This window comes from Scyliorhinus torazame, chromosome 9 (genome assembly GCF_047496885.1).
Source record: "Scyliorhinus torazame isolate Kashiwa2021f chromosome 9, sScyTor2.1, whole genome shotgun sequence".
NCBI classification, from domain to species: Eukaryota; Metazoa; Chordata; class Chondrichthyes; order Carcharhiniformes; family Scyliorhinidae; genus Scyliorhinus; species Scyliorhinus torazame.
In genome coordinates this window covers 233971943-233994720 of record NC_092715.1, presented here as the reverse complement: position 1 = coordinate 233994720, position 22778 = coordinate 233971943, and the positions used below count along the sequence as shown (strand labels likewise).

Below are 22778 nucleotides of genomic sequence, written 5' to 3'. Positions count from 1 at the left end.
CCCACCCAACACTAAGGGCAATTTTGGACACTAAGAGCAATTTGTCATGGCCAATCCACCTAACCTGCACATCTTTGGACTGTGGGAGGAAAGCAGAGCACCCGGAGGAAACCCACGCACACACGGGGAGAACGTGCAGACTCCACACAGACAGTGACCCAAGCCGGAATCGAACCTGGGACCCTGGAGCTGTGAAGCAATTGTGCTATCCACAATGCTACCGTACTGCCCAAAGATCATAGAATCCTTATAGTGCAGAAGGAGGACATTTGGCCTATCGAGTCTGCACCGAGCCTTGGAAAGGGCACCCTACTTGGACCCAATCCCCCACCCTATAATGGTATCCCAGTAGCCCCACCTAACCTTTGGATATTGAGGGACAATTGAACATGGCCAATCCACTTAACCTGCACATCTTTGGATTGTGGGAGGAAACTGGAGCTCCTGGAGGAAACCCATGCAGACACGAGGAGAACGGTACACGGGCAGCACAAATGGATAGTACTGTGGCTTCACAGCACCAGGGTCGCAGGTTCAATGCCCCGCTGGGTCACTTTCTGTGCGGAGTCTGCACGTTCTCCTTGTGTCTGCGTGGGTTTCCTCCGGATGCTCCGGTTTCCTACCACAGTCCAAAGATATGCAGGTTAGGTGGATTGGCCATGATATATTGCCCTTAGTGACCTAAAAGGTTAGGAGGGGTCATTGGGTTGCGGGGATAGGGTGGAAGTGAGGGCTTAAGTGGGTCGGTGCACACTCGATCGGCTGAATGGCCTCCTTCTGCACTGTATGTTCTAACGTGCAAACTCCACACAGTCAGCCAAGGCCGGAATTGAACCTAGGGCCCTGGTGCTGTGAGGCAGCAGTGCTAACCATTGTGCCACCCATAAAAGAAGTACTTTCAATGACAAAACAAAACGTAGGTTGGATTTTGGTGGGATGTTAAATTATTAAGATTCTCAAACCAGATCCCAACCAGCCCACATGAGATTTCCCAGACCTTGGGAAGCCCGGTAGATAAAGGCAGTGATGACTTTCCACTAAGTGGCTTGTGGGCCAGGACAGATGTGCTCACCTGGCTTACCTCCTTCCCTGCCCAACATTGGATCCCTCCCACCAACATGGGACCAGGAAGTTATCAGCGACCATCCCTCTCAAAAATCTGGACCTACCCCGAACACGTTCCCACAAACTCAACTGTTCCCCATTCTGTAGGCCTCATCTGGAACATTTCCTGCTTGATAGGATCTAAACTAATCATCAGACTGCCTTCAGGACAGCAACATGCTTGCAAAACAAGGGATATGGAGAAAGAGACTCCAGGATGGTATGTTGCCTCCCTGGTGCCAGGGTCCAGGATGTCTCCGAACGGGTAGAGGGAATCCTGAAGGGGGAGGGCAAACAGGCAGAGGTCGTTGTACATATTGGTACTAACGACATAGGCAGGAAGGGGCATGAGGTCCTGCAGCAGGAGTTCAGGGAGCTAGGCAGAAAGTTAAAAGACAGGACCTCGAGGGTTGTAATCTCGGGATTACTCCCTGTGCCACGTGCCAGTGAGGCTAGAAATAGGAAGATTGAGCAGACAAACACGTGGCTAAACAGCTGGTGTAGGAGGGAGGGTTTCCGTTATCTGGACCACTGGGAGCTCTTCCGGGGCAGGTGTGACCTGTATAAGATGGACGGGTTGCATCTAAACCGGAGAGGCATAAATATCCTGGCCGCGAGGTTTGCTAGTGTCACACGGGAGGGTTTAAACTAGTATGGCAGGGGGGTGGGCACGGGAGCAATAGGTCAGAAGGTGAGAGCATTGAGGGAGAACTAGGGAATAGGGACAGTGTGGCTCTGAGGCAGAGCAGACGGGGAGAAGTTGCTGAACACAGCGGGTCTGGTGGCCTGAAGTGCATATGTTTTAATGCAAGGAGCATTACGGGTAAGGCAGATGAACTTAGAGCTTGGATTACTACTTGGAACTATGATGTTGTTGCCATTACAGAGACCTGGTTGAGGGAAGGGCAGGATTGGCAGCTAAACGTTCCAGGATTTAGATGTTTCAGGCGGGATAGAGGGGGATGTAAAAGGGGAGGCGGAGTTGCGCTACTTGTTCGGGAGAATATCACAGCTATACTGCGAGAGGACACCTCCGAGGGCAGTGAGGCTATATGGGTAGAAATCAGGAATAAGAAGGGTGCAGTCACAATGTTGGGGGTATACTACAGGCCTCCCAACAGCCAGCGGGAGATGGAGGAGCAGATAGGTAGACAGATTTTGGAAAAGAGTAAAAACAACAGGGTTGTGGTGATGGGAGACTTCAACTTCCCCAATATTGACTGGAACTCACTTAGTGCCAGGGGCTTAGACGGGGCGGAGTTTGTAAGGAGCATCCAGGAGGGCTTCTTAAAACAATATGTAAACAGTCCAACTAGGGAAGGGGCGGTACTGGACCTGGTATTGGGGAATGAGCCCGGCCAGGTGGTAGATGTTTCAGTAGGGGAGCATTTCGGTAACAGTGACCACAATTCAGTAAGTTTTAAAGTACTGGTGGACAAGGATAAGAGTGGTCCGAGGATGAATGTGCTAAATTGGGGGAAGGCTAATTATAACAATATTAGGCGGGAACTGAAGAACATAGATTGGGGGCGGATGTTTGAGGGCAAATCAACATCTGACATGTGGGAGGCTTTCAAGTGTCAGTTGAAAGGAATACAGGACAGGCATGTTCCTGTGAGGAAGAAAGATAAATACGGCAATTTTCGGGAATCTTGGATGACGAGTGATATTGTAGGCCTCGTCAAAAAGAAAAAGGAGGCATTTGTCAGGGCTAAAAGGCTGGGAACAGACAAAGCCTGTGTGGCATATAAGGAAAGTAGGAAGGAACTTAAGCAAGGAGTCAGGAGGGCTAGAAGGGGTCATGAAAAGTCATTGGCAAATAGGGTTAAGGAAAATCCCAAGGCTTTTTACACGTACATAAAAAGCAAGAGGGTAGCCAGGGAAAGGGTTGGCCCACTGAAGGATAGGCAAGGGAATCTATGTGTGGAGCCAGAGGAAATGGGCGAGGTACTAAATGAATACTTTGCATCAGTATTCACCAAAGAGAAGGAATTGGTAGTTGTTGAGTCTGGAGAAGGGGGTGTAGATAGCCTGGGTCACATTGTGATCCAAAAAGACGAGGTGTTGGGTGTCTTAAAAAATATTAAGGTAGATAAGTCCCCAGGGCCGGATGGGATCTACCCCAGAATACTGAAGGAGGCTGGAGAGGAAATTGCTGAGGCCTTGACAGAAATCTTTGGATCCTCGCTGTCTTCAGGGGATGTCCCGGAGGACTGGAGAATAGCCAATGTTGTTCCTCTGTTTAAGAAGGGTAGCAAGGATAATCCCGGGAACTACAGGCCGGTGAGCCTTACTTCAGTGGTAGGGAAATTACTGGAGAGAATTCTTCGAGACAGGATCTACTCCCATTTGGAAGCAAATGGACGTATTAGTGAGAGGCAGCACAGTTTTGTGAAGGGAAGGTCGTGTCTCACTAACTTGATAGAGTTTTTCGAGGAGGTCACTAAGATGATTGATGCAGGTAGGGCAGTAGATGTTGTCTATATGGACTTCAGTAAGGCCTTTGACAAGGTCCCTCATGGTAGACTAGTACAAAAGATGAAGTCACACGGGATCAGGGGTGAACTGGCAAGGTGGATACAGAACTGGCTAGGCCATAGAAGGCAGAGGGTAGCAATGGAGGGATGCTTTTCTCATTGGAGGGCTGTGACCAGTGGTGTTCCACAGGGATCAGTGCTGGGACCTTTGCTCTTTGTAGTATATATAAATGATTTGGAGGAAAATGTAACTGGTCTGATTAGTAAGTTTGCAGACGACACAAAGGTTCGTGGAATTGCGGATAGCGATGAGGACTGTCTGAGGATACAGCAGGATTTAGATTGTCTGGAGACTTGGGCGGAGAGATGGCAGATGGAGTTTAATCCGGACAAATGTGAGGTAATGCATTTTGGAAGGGCTAATGCAGGTAGGGAATATACAGTGAATGGTAGAACCCTCAAGAGTATTGAAAGTCAAAGAGATCTAGGAGTACAGGTCCACAGGTCATTGAAAGGGGCAACACAGGTGGAGAAGGTAGTCAAGAAGGCATACGGCATGCTTGCCTTCATTGGCCGGGGCATTGAGTATAAGAATTGGCAAGTCATGTTGCAGCTGTATAGAACCTTAGTTAGGCCACACTTGGAGTATAGTGTTCAATTCTGGTCGCCACACTACCAGAAGGATGTGGAGGCTTTAGAGAGGGTGCAGAAGAGATTTACCAGAATGTTGCCTGGTATGGAGGGCATAAGCTATGAGGAGCGATTGAATAAACTCGGTTTGTTCTCACTGGAACGAAGGAGGTTGAGGGGCGACCTGATAAGAGGTATACAAAATTATGAGGGGCATAGACAGAGTGGATAGTCAGAGGCTTTTCCCCAGGGTAGAGGGGTCAATTACTAGGGGGCATAGGTTTAAGGTGAGAGGGGCAAAGTTTAGAGTAGATGTACGAGGCAAGTTTTTTACGCAGAGGGTAGTGGGTGCCTGGAACTCACTACCGGAGGAGGTAGTGGAAGCAGGGACGATAGGGACATTTAAGGGGCATCTTGACAAATATATGAATAGGATGGGAATAGAAGGATACGGACCCAGGAAGTGTAGAAGATTGTAGTTTAGTCGGGCAGTATGGTCGGCACGGGCTTGGAGGGCCGAAGGGCCTGTTCCTGTGCTGTACATTTCTTTGTTCTTTGTTCTTTGTAAACATTCACAGCAACCCATCCTCCTGTGTTTTCTGGACAATCGCCACACTACTCACAATCAGCCCCAGCCCAGATTGCGGTGAGCCAGTTGTACATTTCAAAGCAATGCTTTGTACCAATTAGCTGGAAACATTACAATGTGCCTTACAATAACAGCTAAAATATAAATGTTTATTCATTGCTGCATAGGTCTGCTGGGCTGCAGTTTCACTTGAAAATGGACAGAAGTAAAATGGACAGAAGTAAACAGCAAGTTTCAAATGGCCCTTTATATAAATAAAAAACTCTTGGATTAAACCTGTCCATATATTTCCTGTATATCCAATAATGTGGCTCTACAATATTTTTCTGATAAATGATCAGTTCCAAAGACAAAATAAATGTTTCTCAATAAACTTACCTTCGTAAGTAGCACATGCTGAATATTTTTAAATGAAGTCAGATCCTTTCCACTTTGGAATAATGACGTACCTGTCTCTTTCTTAAAAATAAAATTACAAAGCATACTTTTAGCCAGTAACGATTGCCATTAATAAGAATAAAAGCTAGTAACAGCACCTTTAATATTCTACCAAACCACACTTCTCAAAGCGGTACTTGCTGCTTTGAATGGACAAAAAGTATTTTGTTTTAGCTGCCCTCAGGATTAAATCATTTCAATTCTGCTGGTTTGGCTCCTTCAGCCTCAATAACTCCAGACCTATTCTGCCAGTGACATTAGCAACATTATTTAAGCCAACTTTTCTTCAATCATGAGAAATTCGCAAAATAAATGTTTATGTTATTATTATAATATCCTGACTTTAAATCTTCTAATAGGTGATTATAAAAATTCACATAAGTCAAAGTCTCTGCTAGGTTGATCCTGTCAGCCAACTGGAAGGTGGTATGCAACCATCCAAATGGAAAGCAGGAACTTGGATAAGAAATACTAACAGGAAATAGAGCAGTGATAAATGGTTGTTTTTCAGAATGGAGCTTTGAGGTGCAGTTCCCCGGGTCAGTGATGGGATCCTGATATATTATATTTATTTATAAATATACATAATATATATATACATAAATTACTTATGGATTGTGGTGTTCAGGGTAAGATTTAAAAAATTGCAGATGATATGAAGATTGGAAGCGTTGTCAATTGTGATGAAGATAGCCTGAACTTCATAAGGACATAGGCATTTGCTGGATTGGGTAGACAAGTGGCAGATGAAGCTCAGTGCAGAGACGTGTGAGGTGATTCGTTTTGGCAGGAAGGACATAGAGAGGCAGTATGGAGAAACTCTAAAGAATGTGCAGGAACTAAGCGACCTAGGTTTATATGTACATAGGTCATTGAGATGACATGACATTTATCATAGAATTTACAGTGCAGAAGGAGGCCATTCGGCCCATCGAGTCTACACTAGCTCTTGGAAAGAGCTCCCGACTCCCATGCCTCAACCCTATCCGTGAAACCTAGGTACCTAACCCTATTTTGGACACCAAGGTCAATTTAACATGGCCAATCCACCTAACCTGCACACCTTTGGCCTTTGGGAGGAAACCGGAGCACCCGGAGGAAACCCACGCAGGCACAGGGAGAACGTGCAGACTCCGCACAGACAGTGACCCAAGCCGGAAATCGAACTTGGGACCCTGGAGATGTGAAGCAACTGTACTAACCACTGTGCTATCGTGCTGCCCGAGCAATAAATAAAGCATATAGTATCTTAGGCTTTATTCATAAGTGCATTGAGTAAAAGAGTGAGGAGATTATGTTGAACTTGCATTAGACACAAGAGAGGCCTCACCAGGAGCACGCGTCCAGTTACTTGAGGAAGGACATGAAGGTATCGGAGAGAGTATTGGAGAAAAGGCAGCTGAGAGAAGATTTGATAGACGTATTCAAGATCCTGAGGGGACAGGGTAAATAGTGAGAAACTGTTCCCACTTAAGAGAGCATCAAGAACTAGAGGGCACAAATTTATTTAGCAAAAGGAATAAAAGTGATGTGAAGAAAAGGCCACCTTCTGCCATGTAAATCTGTGATCCTGTGGTCTTGTTTTATGGGGATGATATGTGCTGCAGGGAAATGTAAAAGAAGGAGTGAAGAAAATATAGTTATAAAATTGTGGTATCAGTTTCAAAGTGAAAAAACAGTAATAAATAATTTAATTTTGAATAATTATAACATTTGGAATGTTAATCATATTTCATTCATGGACTAATGACTATTATCTATGATTGCTGACTTTCTGGCAGACTTCTCAGGCATTTTATCGTGTATACCCATCAATCTTCTCCTGTATCCTGCCTAATGGAGTCTCCCATCTGAGTCCTCTAAAGTAAAACACAACATCAACTGCCTTCTCAGCCTTGCCCCTCGCCTGAGGTATGGTTACCCTCCGGTTAAATCACCACTAGTCAGCTCTCTCTCAAGGGGAGAGCACCTATGGTCCTCTGGGACTATGGCGACTTTCATTTCAATGACTTGCTTTTAGCCAAAATCAAATTTCAAACCTTTAAAAGGAATGCAAGAAAAGAGAGTTGACTGAAAAATGCTTATGTTCAGCATAAGCATTCTCTTAATCTGGCACCCAAAGTAAAGACAAGACTTTTCCAGTAACATTTTGAGCCATAGGTATCGACATCGTAACTACTTTAATTGCCTATAAACTATGGTTTTTATATCAATCGACAAATTCTGAATCATCAGATAACTGGGCTGCATCTTTTTGATGGTTATAAAAGCACACATCTTCAAAAATATGGAAATGGGTAAGTATTTATCAAAAGACAAAGAGAAAGATTATTGCAATGAACTTAATAATTTATACCTCCTGCTGGTCTCCTGATGTGGTTGTGATTATGTCAGCTGATTTTACAGGACTGACTGCCATTTGACTGACTGCATCCGTGCTTCTGGAAAAGAAAAGCAAACATGTGGTGAAAAAGAGAAATTACATTTATTTTTGCCCTCAACCACCAAAGTACATTACATGATGTATTGTGCAAGCTTTTACTGTTGTGAAATTGTAGACTGTGTGAAATTTATTCAGGGAAAGTGTTTGTTGTAAGGATTTGAAGAATAGTTTCACTGTCTTTAGCAGAGCGAGACAGTGAGCGAGACAGTGAAAGAGCCAGGAAGGAGCAAGAAAGCAGGAACAAGTATATGTACTGTGTGCATGTTTTAGAAAAATATTTTACAAATGTGTAAACCCGAGAGACAAAAACAAAGATAGATATATATATTTATAGAGATGGAGACATTGATGATTGAGGATCAAAGGAAACACCGAAGCCATTGCTTGGAATGCACATATTTACTAAAGCTCATTAGAGTTCCTTACTTCATGTAATTTTTATAATTAAAGTAAAGATGGATTTAGGGAAAGTTAAAGCCAAAGATCTTTCAGCATGTGCAGAAAAAGTATAACATAGTACTCACTACACCATGGACAGAAAGGAGGGAAACAAATGATCTGCACAATTTACTATCGCTGTGATCTTGTGGCCCAGAATAACAGCCACAGCACCCAAACAGATTGCATTACATATGTTTAATGATAAAATTACGTATTATTCGGGTTAGGAGACAATAAGGCTAAACTTGGTATCCCAAAAGCCCAAAAAACAGATATAGGAATGGATCACAGTATGCAATTAATCTGCACCAGTTGATGAAATGCTATCTTCAAGCTGGCTGCTAATTAGCATAATAGTTGCATGTAGCCACCCCTGACCACACTGTTCATTGGCTCAATGAATCAACACCAGGCCCAAAATTGTAACTTCCGAGCACCATTTAAAGCCAGTCTTCACAGCTTGGGTGGGAGGGGGGGCGTTGTGACTAGATGTTGATGTTGTAGGGAACCGGGAAGTAAATCTGATCTGGGAAGCATGATATGCAGGGGCCAGGAGATCTTCCAGGCTTACCCTCAGAAGGTAGTGGGAGCAGAATGCTGTGGAGTTCAATGCCAGGAGACAAGCCCCCTAGGATATGGATGCAGTGTCCACAAGAACTTCAACGACCTCACACAAGTGGTCAAGGTCAATGAATGCATCTTCAATTACATAACCTGCCAACTGCACCATTAGCTTCAGACAATGCACAATTCATCACAACTTGATCATTCAATTACTTCTGTCAATCAGACCCATACCTAACATTCATAAGCTTGACTTCACCCTCACATATTTAGCACTACTGCAAGTCTCACATCTACATCTCACAGCTTGCACACAATACCAGCAATTCAACCATGACAGCCACAGCACCCAAATAGATTGCATGACATACATTACACATCTTCCCTCTCATGCATAAATGAGGGTGATGGGAGTAATCAGAAAGAGACAGCTGAGACTGTAAGTTCTGAACTTTGTGCAGGAGGTGGCACTGGTAATATGGGAACAACTATTGCTGATGGCTTGGTCACTGGTTCGACTGAATCAACTGAACATCAAGGTTTCCTCATAAGCAATTCTCTGTCTCACATCCCACTTACTCCTCATTCCACGATATTTTCTGACTTCTGAGCTGCAGATGGTACAAGTAATCATGCCTACATTCCCCTAACCACAACCTCTACCCTTGCGTCTTATTTCAGGTATCCAAAAACTGCAACCTGGCTCGGCAGTGGAGGAACATCAAGTAGAATGAGGACAATGTCAAACCATCACTTCAGTTCACACTTCATTTCGCATTAGCAGCCAGTAGCTCAGATACTGACATGCTGCATACTTTAAAGGTGGGACCTGCATGAGGTATGATAATGGGCTACACACAGGGCAGGGAAAGGGAAAGTAAAGGTGCCAGTTCACTGAAGGTGAAGTTGATGTTGTGTTTTACTTTAGAGGACTCAGATGGGAGACTCCATTAGGCAGGATACAGGAGAAGATTGATGGGTATACACGATAAAATGCCTGAGAAGTCTGCCAGAAAGTCAGCAATCAATATGTATTTTGTTTGGAATCTAGCCACCAACCAACATAGATGAACTATGGACACTGGGGGCTAAATTTTCACTACTTAAACTGGTAGCTCAAGTCAAGAAATTACCTGACTCTCTGGGCTACCTCATTAGAAAGGCCCCTGGGTGCCACAATCTTCATTCGGGGTTGGGGGTAAACTGCAGGATGAAGTTGGTTCCGCCGACCTTGAAATCAGAGCGTAAGCAGCCAAGGGACAGCTGAGTGCCAAGGCAGGATAGTTAGAAGGCTCACTCCGTTCTCTGGGAGTTGGCCCCAGATATATTAAAGGATTTTAGGCCTTCTAGCCCTCACTACCCCCCAACCACTGTTTCTCCCACCTTCACACCATCTCATTCCCACCATGCCACTCATAGTATATACTATGCATAGAACCAATGTACTATATAGTAAAAATGGCATCCGTGAAAATGCTAATTTACAATTTCTTTGAAAAAGAATGGTTGTTCCTACAACCGATAAAAGTGTCAATCAAACATATCATCAAAGTATCAATAACAGAGGCTTCAGAAACTTCGCACCTCTTAATCTTTTGCAAATAAACATCGAGACATTGACAAAAGAGATCGCAGAACAATTTTTCATTATTTAATGATGTCTATCAAGCAAAGTCAATAGTTTCAACATTCAAATCAGAAACTCTGCTTAAAAAACAATCCTAGAGGCCATCCAGTTCTACTGAAAGAGTTCTTGAACCTGGAGAGGAACGGGATGTTGGACACGAGGCAGAGCTTGTAATGAAGAAGGGGTCAAAGGTTGGTTTTTGCAGAAGGAGGAAATAAGGGCAGATTTGAAGAATAGGTAAACAGTACTTGAGGAGAGATACATCAGTTAACAATCTCAGCTTAATATTGGAACCAAGGAAGAAAATTGAGTGCTCGGTGGTTTGGTTGGAATAGGTTGGTTCCATGGTCAAGTTGAGTTCAGAGAGGGCATGAGGGAAGATAGAAGACAAACTAGAGATGTCAAGTTCAGGGTTAGGGTAGGTTGGAGCCTTGGAGAAATTTTGACCTGATGGACAAGGAGAGGAGATGAGAAAAGTCGAGGAAGCAGATCAGATGGTCTCAATTCTAGTGGCAGAAAATCTATGAGCTCCTCCACTTGTTGGAGGATACAAGAAGAGGATTTTAATCAGATGGCTTGCAGTAATGAAAAGAAGTCAGGGGTTACTTGCATTCCGGGATGATGCTGTGATAGTGATCATGGCGTAATGCACACAACCATAAAATAACCACCATTTTACATTCCATTGTTGCCCCTCTTCCATTTACCTTTATCTGTCCTAGCGCATCTACTCAGTTCTATCCATGTGTGGTTGAAGGATGCTAACTTCCAATGGAGAGCATTGCAAGCAGATAACCATAAATAAGGACGTCAAACAGTTCTGGCCCAAGAAAACCTGGCTTCAAATTGAACTATTTGGGTGATGGCAGCCTGGGCAGGCAGACTGATGGGCAACAGCAAGAGCACTACCAGAGCATTGGAACACAAATGCTGGCAATCTGAGATGGACAGCAGATTCAAACTTTACAAAGCCAGTGCCATACCTCCAGTGTGGTACCTCAGCAATCTGTTGGAGAAAGAATTGGTTGGACTGCTGAACACTGGAATTCATAATCATGAAGGCAGCACTTTGAGCTTGCATGAATTCAATCTGAGCTTAAACTGCACAACTCCGATGTCTAGTTGCAGTTGTTTCTGTTGCAATGAAAGCTAAGACATCAGCCATCAAATGTGTTATTGGAGTTGGAAAAGATGACTCCAAGCTCTGCACAAAAGACCTCTGCTAAGTTGGTGCAAGATTCCTCCATACAATTTTCTGTCAATTAATTTTCGGCCTACGTTTTGACTAGTTTCAGAATGCATCCAATTCCCTTATCTAGTTGACGTTTATTGAGCAAAAACTAAACGCACCTGATGAAGATAATTTTGACTTTTGATGGTGCACTTTTGATTATTGATGAAGCATTCTGATGACTACGTCCATACAGCAACTGCCCATTTATCTGCAAATTAAAAATACGGAACTTTAGGATTCAAAATATCCAATCTTGACAAGGGATTACGTTGAAAACTGCTTAAAGATGCACACATTGTGCAGAAATTGTTAAAGTACCAAAAATCCATTATGCCACGATGCTAGAGTTCATTTCTATTAAGATTTTTAAATCAGTCTGTTTTATCTGGAAGAGTTTTTCAAAATTAAATATTTTGGGCAGCATGGTAGCACAAGTGGATAGCACTGTGGTTTCACAGCGCCAGGGTCCCAGGTTCGATTCCCGGTCACTGTCTGTGTGGAGTCTGCACGTTCTCCCCGTGTCTGCGTGGGTTTCCACCAGGTGCTCCGGTTTCCTCCCACAGTCCAAAGACGTACGTGCAGGTTAGCTGGATTGGCCATGATAAATTGCTCTTAGTGACCAAAAAGCTTAGGAGGGGTTATTGGGTTACAGGGATAGGGTGGAAATAAGGGCTTAAGTGGGCCTCCTTCTGCACTGTATGTTCTATGTTGGACAAAATGTCAGTTTTTTAAAGTGCTGTTCTTTGGTGCAAAAATAATAATCGTGTATGAGGAGGTTTAGAGAAAAATATTTTTGATAATTTGATTTTAATAGCAGGGGACATCTCATTCGGTTGATATACAACTGAACTTAGTGATAAAGTGGCAGGATGTGGCTGTGCACTCACATTCCCTAAACATAGTGCTTCCATAATCACAACTCAGCTTACAAGGGAGGCTGCCAACAAGAGATAAATAGTACATTATGTTGAAAGTAAAGCGTTATATTGCAAATAAAGCAGCAGCGGGCAGGGAACATAATGCTTGCTTTGCTTCTCAATCATAGCAGAGAAGAACAAACTTCACTGAGAACTAGAGTTTGCATCACAGACAAAGGAAGAAACACACCAGTATTGATTTGTTGACTCCCTTAGCTCCTAATCGTGAACTTCAGGTCAGTGAAATAATAATATTTTGTGAATGAAGAGTAAATTTCAAATGGGAGAATAAATCAAAACTTTTGTAAGAATAATATTTGGGAAAGAATAGCTTGGCAACTACATTGATGAGGACAACACACAAACATTTCTAGTAGAGAACCTTTTAATGTTTCAGTACCCTTTACTGTAGGATGGCATTTGGTTACGGATGATAAAATTGATGAATTTCTTTACCCGTTAATAAAAGGAAGATAAAATTCAACACAAAATAGTAAAATAAAAACAAATACTGAGTCATGTTTCCTTGGACTTGGGGTGATCAGATATTCGAACACAATTAATCAATCAATAGCTGGTGCAAAAACAGAAAATGCTGGAAAATCCAGGTCTGGCAGCATCTGTGAAGAGAGAACAGACATACCATTTTGAGTGTGAATGACTCTACGTCAAAGCTTTGACAAAGAGTAATCCAGACTCGAAAAGTTAGCTCTGTTCCCTCTCCACAGATGCTGCCACACGTGCTGAGATTTTCCAGCACTTCCTGTTTTTTTTCCCAGATTCCAGTAATTTGCTTTTATCGATAGCTGGTGCACTTCATTTGTAACACCAGTGTCGTGTACAGCATTCACCGTGAGAGATACTTGCCTCTAGTAACTCATCTGCAATCTGTATCCTGCCATCTTTGCCAGCTGCTCCATTTGCATCAATGCCAACCACAAAAACACTCATTCTGGATCGATCCTTGTTGCCAGCAAGGCTGAGGCCCAGTCCACTCTTCCCCTTCTCCAGCTCAATCATATGCAGTTCCCCCATCAAGCTTCCATACCGTTGTTTGATCTTTTCTTCAAGAATTATACAGAACATAAACGATTGAGTAAAATATTTACCAAGAATCACTTCAGATGATTCTTTATACCACTCCCAGCTTTTCAACAACAGAACAGGTATTAATGTTTTATAAATATAACCGTTCATTTATTTAGAAAATTAATTTTGTATTTTGAGTATGTAGAAACTATAGCATGGTCGGCACGGGCTTGGAGGGCCGAAGGGCCTGTTCCTGTGCTGTACATTTCTTTGTTCTTTGTTCTATATATTTAATAAAACTATAAAATTGCCATAAACATACATATCTATCAATATTTAATCAGAAACATGTGAATCATTTTATTTGCTTCAGAATTCCTTACCATAACAAATATAGTTACTCTCTTGAAAAGTAAGTTAAATGCCACATTATTTTACTTTAACAAGGAATTTTGATTGTATGAAATAGCCTTGAAATTCAAAATAATTAACTAATATTTCTGGTTACAGTGAAAAAAATTCCAAGCCTTCCCAAATAAAAAGATACAAGAAGGTTCATATTAAATGCAATGACTGGTGCTTTGATGATGCATTTCGATTGCAGCTACCAGTCTTGAATGCAAACTTAAATAAAGGTTTCAGTCAATAATACTTCCCTTTTTTTGCCTGAGACTCATCTCTGCAAGTATAACAACATGGATGCATAAAACTGCACTTCCTCCTGAAAACATTGAAGGAAAGAAACTTGTCCCAGACTGACTGACTGCATTGCAACTGCAATGAAAATGCAATTAAAAACCCGGCACTGCGCAGAATGAGTGGTGACAGAATAATGTGTCACCACCCGAGAACAATTTTCAGCCCAATTTCTAAAGCTAGATTTGACATTAATTACTTTTATCCAACTCAAAATTACTTCCTCTAAAATAACTATCATAGAATCGTGGAACAGTGGGGTTCAGAAGCAGGCCATGAAACCACAGCACTTACGCCAGTTCTTTGAAATATCTTTGTCATTGTTTTCACTCTTTTCCCATAGTCTTGCAAATGCCTTTTCTTCAAGTATTTATCCATTTCCCTTTTGAAAATTACGATTGAATACCTTGCCACCACCATTTCAGGTTGTGCATCCAGATGATTGTAACTTGCTGTCTAGTAATTCTTTTCCTTCCTGGCATCTCTTGGCCTTTTTCCTGTGCCCTTTGGTTACTGACCATTGGAAGCTGTTTCTGCTTACTCTATCAAAATCCTTCATGATTTTAAACTGAGTTTTGCATCCCTTATCCCATTTTAACTAATCTGTACCTTCTAGGGCTTTGATTTCTTAGCAAAATGTGGTGCCAAGAAATGGTCACAGTACTCCACCTGGGCCTAGCCCCTGGGCGTGTGCACTTGGTAGGTCCGGTGGCGGGTAAGAAGCATACTCCCCACTGTGATTGGCCCTGAATACAATTTCACATTGGCAGGCCAATTAACGGAAACGCATGCTGGGAAAGGCTCAACACTGCCGAGAGGGCAGGAAGATGCGAGCACCGACGTGCTGGTGCTTTTACTGGGCTCCATCAAGGGGCTGCAGACCTGAAAAAAAATGAATTCCGATGGAAAAATGCTGCAGTGTCTAGGCAGCACATTCAACCACAGACCTGTCTCCAGATACCTTTTAAAATCTTATTTCAGCCCTGGCATTTCACCCCACCCTCGATTGGGGTTGCAGCTAAAATGTAAATGCCGCCTGGCAAATTGGCCTGCCTGCCACAGTTAAAGTAGCTGGATCACGTAAAATAGCTTTCAATTAGTCCCTTAATGGGCTACATTGGTTGCTTGATTGTCAGTGGTGGGCTTCCAATTCTCGCGTGCAGACACAAGTGTGCGATGATGTTGGGAAGTGCAGGCGCCGGGGTGGTTTGCACCTGGCACAAACTGGATCTTTTGCAACCTTTGATGCCTGAACAGCATACCTGCACTGGAGGTACTTTTCCACCACAGAAGCAGCCGGCACCACTCAGACATCAAAATTTAGGAGCTCCTCAATGAAGACTACTGTTGAATTCTCTGGATAGACGTGATGGCCACATCGTGGGGTGCTGAGGCCATTATAGCCCAGATGGTCATGGACATGGCTGGACAGTACCCTGGCACTGCTGCTGGCACACCGACAGGGGCAACTGTGGGGAGGGGTGAGAAAAACACTGTAGAGTCATTCTGAGATCGGGACACCGTGTGAGGATCTAGCCATACCGGCGCAAATCACCCCGGCTCCAAACATTATTTAAAGTGTGAGTGGATTGCGACCTGGATTCCACTGATCCACCCCGCGGGAATCGCAACTCATTTCCTGCTGGAGACTACACTTAGAAATCTTCTGGGAGAAATGTAGCCATCTGGGATGGCCACTTCCAACAAGGTACAGAGAAACACGCAAAGCCTGGCGGGTAAAATGGACAAGCCAAGCCTCAGGCAGGCTCAGAGCCTTAAATGCATATTTGTAAGACAGAAGTCCAGACGGTAGCGAAACTCTGTCCAATTAGCATTGTAATAGGGCCGATTAGCATTTGATGGCCCACCTTCACCAAAAGAAAGGACTGGTACTCAAGCAACCGGGACAGTCCCAGACATTTCGGCACCACTCCCTGTTCACGGGAAACGCAAACAACAGGGACAGTGACCGCTTGGGATACGCCCAGCCATCCAGATCCCCGCCCACTTATTGGCTAAGGAATCGAACAGAGTGATCAGGGATCACCCAATTAGTAAGGCCCAAATCGAAGGACCACCCAAAAGAACGCGAAAACCCCCGAGTATAAGAAGAAGAGTTCGGCATATGTTCGCTCTCTCTTGGTCTTGGTACCCCGTCACGGCCATCGCCAAGTGTAGCAACACCAGAAGCAAGTCCAAGTTCAATGCTCGCTACCATACGGATGAGCCTAGCTGAGCAGCAGTTACTCCTTCGAACTCGATAGATTCAGAAGCGAACAGCGGCCACTGTTTTCTGACCTAAGCCAGGTGCCCGAAGTTAAGTACAGATTGTCTTAGTAGATAGGTGTAGTTAACTAGTAGTGTTTATGTTGCATGACTGATTGTGTGTAAATAAAGTACCCTTGACCTTGAACTAATTAACTGGTGTTTGGCTCTATGATCGATAGCCGGTTGAAACTTGTGGTGGTATCATCGATGCCTGGCGACTAAAAGCATTCGGACATAGGTCACTTAGAAAGAAAGGCAAATTCACTGTTTGCCCTAATTGGAATAGAGCCACAGAAAACCAAGTAGTTAAAGAAACCAGCAACAGTTATTAACCAGCAACAGTTATTGGCGACATCTGACGGGACTCGACCCAGAAGTGACCGTGTCACTTATTTATGACCTCAGCCTCTGTGATAATATACACCAGTATATCATGGTGCAGACACACACACTGATGGACACACAGCAAGACCAATCAACTGTAGCCAGTTAAAATGGATAACTCCCGATTAGAATGGCCAAACCCCGATTTAAAATGGCAAACGTTAGAGGCTGATGGGAAAATCAGCCAACAAGACTCAAACAGGAAGCTGCAGGTAAAACTGTGTCTTCGCCTCTGGGGAGGCCAGACAGAATCGATACCTGCAGCATAACACACCAGCCATCTGAATATTAAGTAGCCATCCCCGGGAACAATGTGCAGCAAATTAGACACACAAAGCCAACCCAGACATTTCGGCGCCAGCAGGAGCCTACACAATGAGAGGTGAATGACCACCCCAAAACCACCCATCGATCAAGGAATCGCTCCAGCATTGGAGAATATCGAACCAAGTGATTGGGACAAAGTCCAATCACTTGGAACCAGGTACAGGGTCCGCCCCGAAAGGCGGGAAGCCCCTGGGGACTATAAGAATAGAGTCCGAGTTCAAATCGACCCTTCTTCACCCTACTGCAACCCCTGCTGCCTTCTGCTGACCCTCTGCAACAACCGCTAAAATCGTAAGTCTTACTTCAACGCTCGCTACGAGATAGGCGCTCCTGGCTATCAACCTGTACCAGCTTTGAATCCTGCAGGCTCAGAACCCATACGAAAGGCCATTCGATTCCCTGACCTGATGGGCCATTTCCAAAGTTAAGTATTGGCCTGTTAGTTGTAGGAAGTAGCTTAGAACTAGAATTAATGTACAAGTATTGATTACTGTATATAATAAATGTGCGTTGATTTAACTCTTACTAAGTGGTGTGTTGGATTATTGATCATTACTCGGACTTGAACCGTGTGGCGGTATCAGAAAGATACCTGGCGACACAAGAGCAAAGGTGGTAGAACAAGAGCAATTCAACTAAGGCTAAAAAGAGCAACACAACACACACAACACCGCAGCCAATCACCAGTCAGAGCACACTCACTATAAAGACCGAGGGGATCAGGTTTCCCGCTCATTCGGGATGCAACCTCTCAGGACAGAGCTTCCAGCTGACAGCACAGATCTTCACCATGTGCTGAGTGCATAGACTGGTTAGGATAGGCATAGGTCTTTAGTTTAATCTAACATTGTGTTAACCCACAGTGAAAGTATGTTCAACAGTTTCTAGCTTAATAAAATAGTGTTGTTCTATTTTAAGTGTTGGTAGCCTGTATGCGCACTCCAGCCCAACCAGTGCCATCTTTTTGGCTTGGATAAGTGTGTGTGGGCAGTCCATTGTATATGTACAGCTGCAGCTTTCAGCCCCTCAGTGTCAATCATGGAATTGAGTGTGTTCCAACCTCATCGGTAGCGGAATAGGTCCAGGTGCGGCGCCGGTTTTTCTGTCGTCAACACTTAGTCTCAGAAGCGGAAAATCCGGCCCATTGTCTTCACCTCTACACTATTCCTCTCATAATTGGGTGAGGCGTCGTACAACTCAATTGGAGCAAATCATTTTTACAGCCATATCTACAGCCATAGTCATTTTGATTTAACTGCTCTTTTGTGTACATCGGTCACTTCTACAGTATGAATTTTCTGTTTCACCAATAATGCCGTTAACTACTCTTTTTTTACTTATTGTGTCTCTTGCAAAAAATATTATAACCCGTACCGGCTGAGCTTACTCATGAAGGCCTGCCTTCTCAACCTTGCCCCTTGGCAGTTGGCCATTCCCCTGCAGAACAGATATACCGCTTTGGATACTGTTGAGGGGGAATGGCCTCTCAGGGGAAAACAGCAACAGCCAAACTCGTGGCACCACAGTTGGTTCTGCTGCAGAGGGGAGGGGTGATAAGTGTGACAGTGCAATAGTTATAGGGGATTCAATTGTAAGGGGAATAGACAGGCGTTTCTGTGGCCGCAAACAAGACTCCAGAATGGTATGTTGCCTCCCTGGTGCTAGGGTCAAGGATGTCTCGGAGCGGGTACAGGACATTCTGGAGGGGGAGGGTGAACAGCCAGTGGTCGTGGTACACATCGATACAAACAACATAGGTAAAAAAAGGGAGGAGGTCCTAAAAGCAGAATACAGGGAGCTGGGAAGGAAGTTAAGAAATCGGACCTCGAAGGTAGTGATCTCAGGATTACTACCGGTGCCACGTGCTAGTCAGAGTAGAAATGACAGGATATATAGGATGAATACATGGCTGAAGGGATGGTGTCAGGGGGAGGGTTTCAGATTCCTGGGGCATTGGGACCAGTTCTGGGGGAGGTGGGACCTGTACAAACTGGACCGATTACACCTGGGCAAGACTGGAACTGATGTCCTATTTGCTAGAGTGGTTGGGGAGTGTTTAAACTAATGTGGCAGGGGGATGGGAACCGATGCAGGAAGTCGGAAGGTAGTAAAACAGGGACAGAAACAAAAGGCAGTAAGGGGGGAAAGTATAAGAAGCCATAGTCAAAAATCAAAAAGGGCGACAGTACAAGGTACAGTGACTGAGGGGAGCTCAGTAATACTAAAAGGAATAAAACGGGAAATAAAAACATAAATGGAAAGCGACGCGGCAGGTTGTTACATGAAGATATGGGTTCAACGACAAGGAAAATTAGGAGAAAAGTTAAGAGGAAAAATAACTTAGGAGAGGTTACTGATCGAGGTGTTAATATTCAAAACAGAGGTATAAAAGCCAACATGGACTAGATTTCATCATGTAGGTGAGATACTACAACTGTTGTCATCCTGTTGTCTTGCATTCCCACATTGACTTGGCACTGCAGCAGTTGATTCCTTTCACGTTTCAACTAAACAATGTACTGTTCAGGGAAAGCCTCATTCCTCAATGGAATGTTGGGGAAGAGGGCAAGATGGAGGAGGGGAGATAGGAGGGGAGGAGAGAGGAGGTAGCGAGGGAAGGTATGGGAAGGGGGGAAGAGGAGGGGAGGGAAGGAATAGACCTGGGAGAGGGAAGGGAGGGGGAAGGGAGGGTGGGAATGGGAGGGAGGGGATGGGAGGGTAGAATGGGATGTGGCGGGGAGGGTGGAGTCTTTTTTTAACCTTCCGGTCTGTCTTTCCGAATAATCTGATACTCCTGGATATTTAACTCCCAGTCGCGACCACCCTGTAACCAAGTGTTGACGCCGCGTAAACACCGGAGTGGTGTACGCAGGCATCAGCGAGCCTCCTGGTCCAGCAGTTCAGCGGTGTTCAGGGGGCAGCACGGTAGCTCAAGTGGATAGCACTATGGTTTCACAGCACCAGGGTCCCAGGTTCGATTCCCCGCTGGATCATTGTCTGTGCGGAGTCTGCACGTTCTCCCCGTGTCTGCGTGGGTTTCCTCCGGGTGCTCCGGTTTCCTTCCACAGTCCAAAGATGTGCAGTTTAGATGGATTGGCCATGCTAAATTGCCCTGATTGACCAAGAAGATTTGGAGAGGTTATTGGGTTACGGGGATAGGGTGGAAGTGAGGGCTTAAGTGGGTCGGTGCAAACTCGATGGGCCAAATGGCCTCCTTCAGCACTGTATGTTCTATGTTCTATAAGTGTACTTTACCTGAATGCTCATAGTATTCGGAATAAGGTAAATGAGTTGATGGCGCAAATCATCGTGAATGACTATGATTTAGTGGTCATCTCTGAAACAGGGTTAAAGGATGGTCACGACTGGGAGTTAAATATCCAAGGGTATCAAACTATACGGAAGGACAGATGGATGGTAAGAGAGGTTGAGGGGGGATCTTATAGAAACATATAAGATTATGAAGGGAATAGATAGGATAGATGCGGGCAGATTGTTTCCACTGGCGGGTGAAAGCAGAACTAGGGGGCATAGCCTCAAAATAAGGGGAAGTAGATTTAGGACTGAGTTTAGGAGGAACTTCTTCACCCAAAGGGTTGTGAATCTATGGAATTCCTTGCCCAGTGAAGCAGTAGAGGCTCCATCATTAAATGTTTTTAAGATAAAGATAGATAGTATTTTGAAGAATAAAGGGATTAAGGGTTATGGTGGTCGGGCCGGAAAGTGGAGCTGAGTCCACAAAAGATCAGCCATGATCTCAATGAATGGTGGAGCAGGCTCGAGGGGCCAGATGGCCTACTCATGCTCCTAGTTCTTATGTAGGTGGTGTAGCTCTGTTATTTAAGGATGACATCCAGGCAATAGTAAGGGATTACATCGGTGCTATGGAGAAAAAAGGTTGAATCCATTTGGGTGGAAATCAGGAATAGTAAGGCGAAAAAGTCACTGATAGGAGTAGCCTATAGGCCACCAAATAGTAACATTATGGTGGGGCAGGCAATAAACAAAGAAATAACGGATGCATGTAGAAATGGTACAGCAGTTATCATGGGGGATTTTAATCTACATGTCGATTGATTTAACCAGGTCGGTCAAGGCAGCCTTGAGGAGGAGATTATAGAATGTATCCGCGATAGTTTCCTCCTAGAACAGTATGTAATGGAACCTACGAGGGAACAAGCGGTCCTAGATTTGGTCCTGTGTAATGAGACAGGATTGATTAATGATCTCATAAAGTTAGGTATCCTCTCGGAAGGACGATCACAATATGGTGGAATTTAAAATACAGATGGAGGGTCAGAAGGTAAAATCAAACACTAGTGTTTTGTGCTTAAACAAAAGGAGATTACAAAGGGATGAGAGAAGAGCTAGCTAAGGTAGACTGGGAGCAAAGACTTTATGGTGAAACAATTGAGGAACAGTGGAGAACCTTCCAAGCGATTTTTCACAGTGCTCAGCAAAGGTTTATACCAACAAAAAGGACGGTAGAAAAAGGGAAGATCGACCGTTGATATCTAAGGAAATAAGGGAGAGTGTCAAATTGAAGGAAAAAGCATACAAAGTGGCAAAGATTAATGGGAGACTAGAGGACTGGGAAATCTTTAGTGGGCAACAGAAAGCTACTAAAAAAGCTATAAAGAGTAAGATAGATTATGAGAGTAAACTTGCTCAGAATATAAAAACAGATAGTAAATATTTCTACAAATGTATAAAACAAAAAAGAGTGGCTAAGGTAAATATTGGTCCTTTTGAGGATGAGAAGGGAGATTTAATAATGGGAGATGAGGAAATGGCTGAGGCACTGAACAGGTTTTTTGGGTCGGTCTTCACAGTGGAAGACACAAATAACATGCCAGTGACTGATGGAAATGAGGCTATGACAGGTGAGGACCTTGAGGTGACTGTCATCACGAAGGAGGTAGTTATGGGCAAGCTAATGGGGCTAAAGGTAGACAAGTCTCCTGGCCCTGATAGAATGCATCCCAGAGTGCAAAAAGAGTTGGCTAGGGAAATTGCAAATGCACTAGCGATAATTTACCAAAATTCACTAGACTCTGGGGTGGTCCCGGCGGATTGGAAATTAGCAAACGTAACACCACTGTTTTAAAAAGGAGGTAGGCAGAAAGTGGGTAATTATAGGCCAGTTAACTTAACTTTGGTAATAGGGAAGATGCTGGAATCTATCATCAAGGAAGAAATAGCGAGGCATCTGGATGGAAATTGTCCCATTGGGCAGACGCAGCATGGGTTCATAAAGGGCAGGTCGTGCCTAACTAATTTAGTGGAATTTTTTGAGGACATTAACAGTGCGGTAGATAACGGGGAGCTTTTGACAAGGTGCCACACAAAAGGTTGCTGCATAAGATAAAGATGCATGGCATTAAGGGTAAAGTAGTAGCAAGGATAGAGGATTGGTTAATTAATGGAAAGAAAGAATGGGGATTAATGGGCGTTTCTCTGGTTGGCAATCAATAGCTTAGTGGTGTCCCTCCGGGGTCAGTGTTGGGCCCACAACTGTTCACAATTTACATTGTTGATTTGGAGTTGGGGACCAAGTGCAATGTGTCCAAGTTTGCAGACGACACTAAGATGAGTGGTAAAGCAAAAAGT

General features: G+C 44.0%; 1 protein-coding gene across 18 annotated transcripts in view; it reads right to left on the bottom strand.

Moving 5' to 3' along the window:
- The window catches only part of LOC140429761 (multiple PDZ domain protein), a 488055-nt gene that overhangs the window by 87374 nt on the left and 377903 nt on the right, over positions 1–22778 (bottom strand). For all 18 annotated transcript variants that reach the window (XM_072517160.1, XM_072517164.1, XM_072517169.1 and 15 more), the window contains 4 exons: positions 13332–13528; positions 11664–11755; positions 7595–7679; positions 5179–5259 (listed from right to left, as the gene is read on the bottom strand). In XM_072517160.1, the coding sequence (XP_072373261.1) occupies positions 5179–5259; positions 7595–7679; positions 11664–11755; positions 13332–13528 (455 nt within the window). The remainder of the gene's footprint in view (positions 1–5178; positions 5260–7594; positions 7680–11663; positions 11756–13331; positions 13529–22778) is intronic.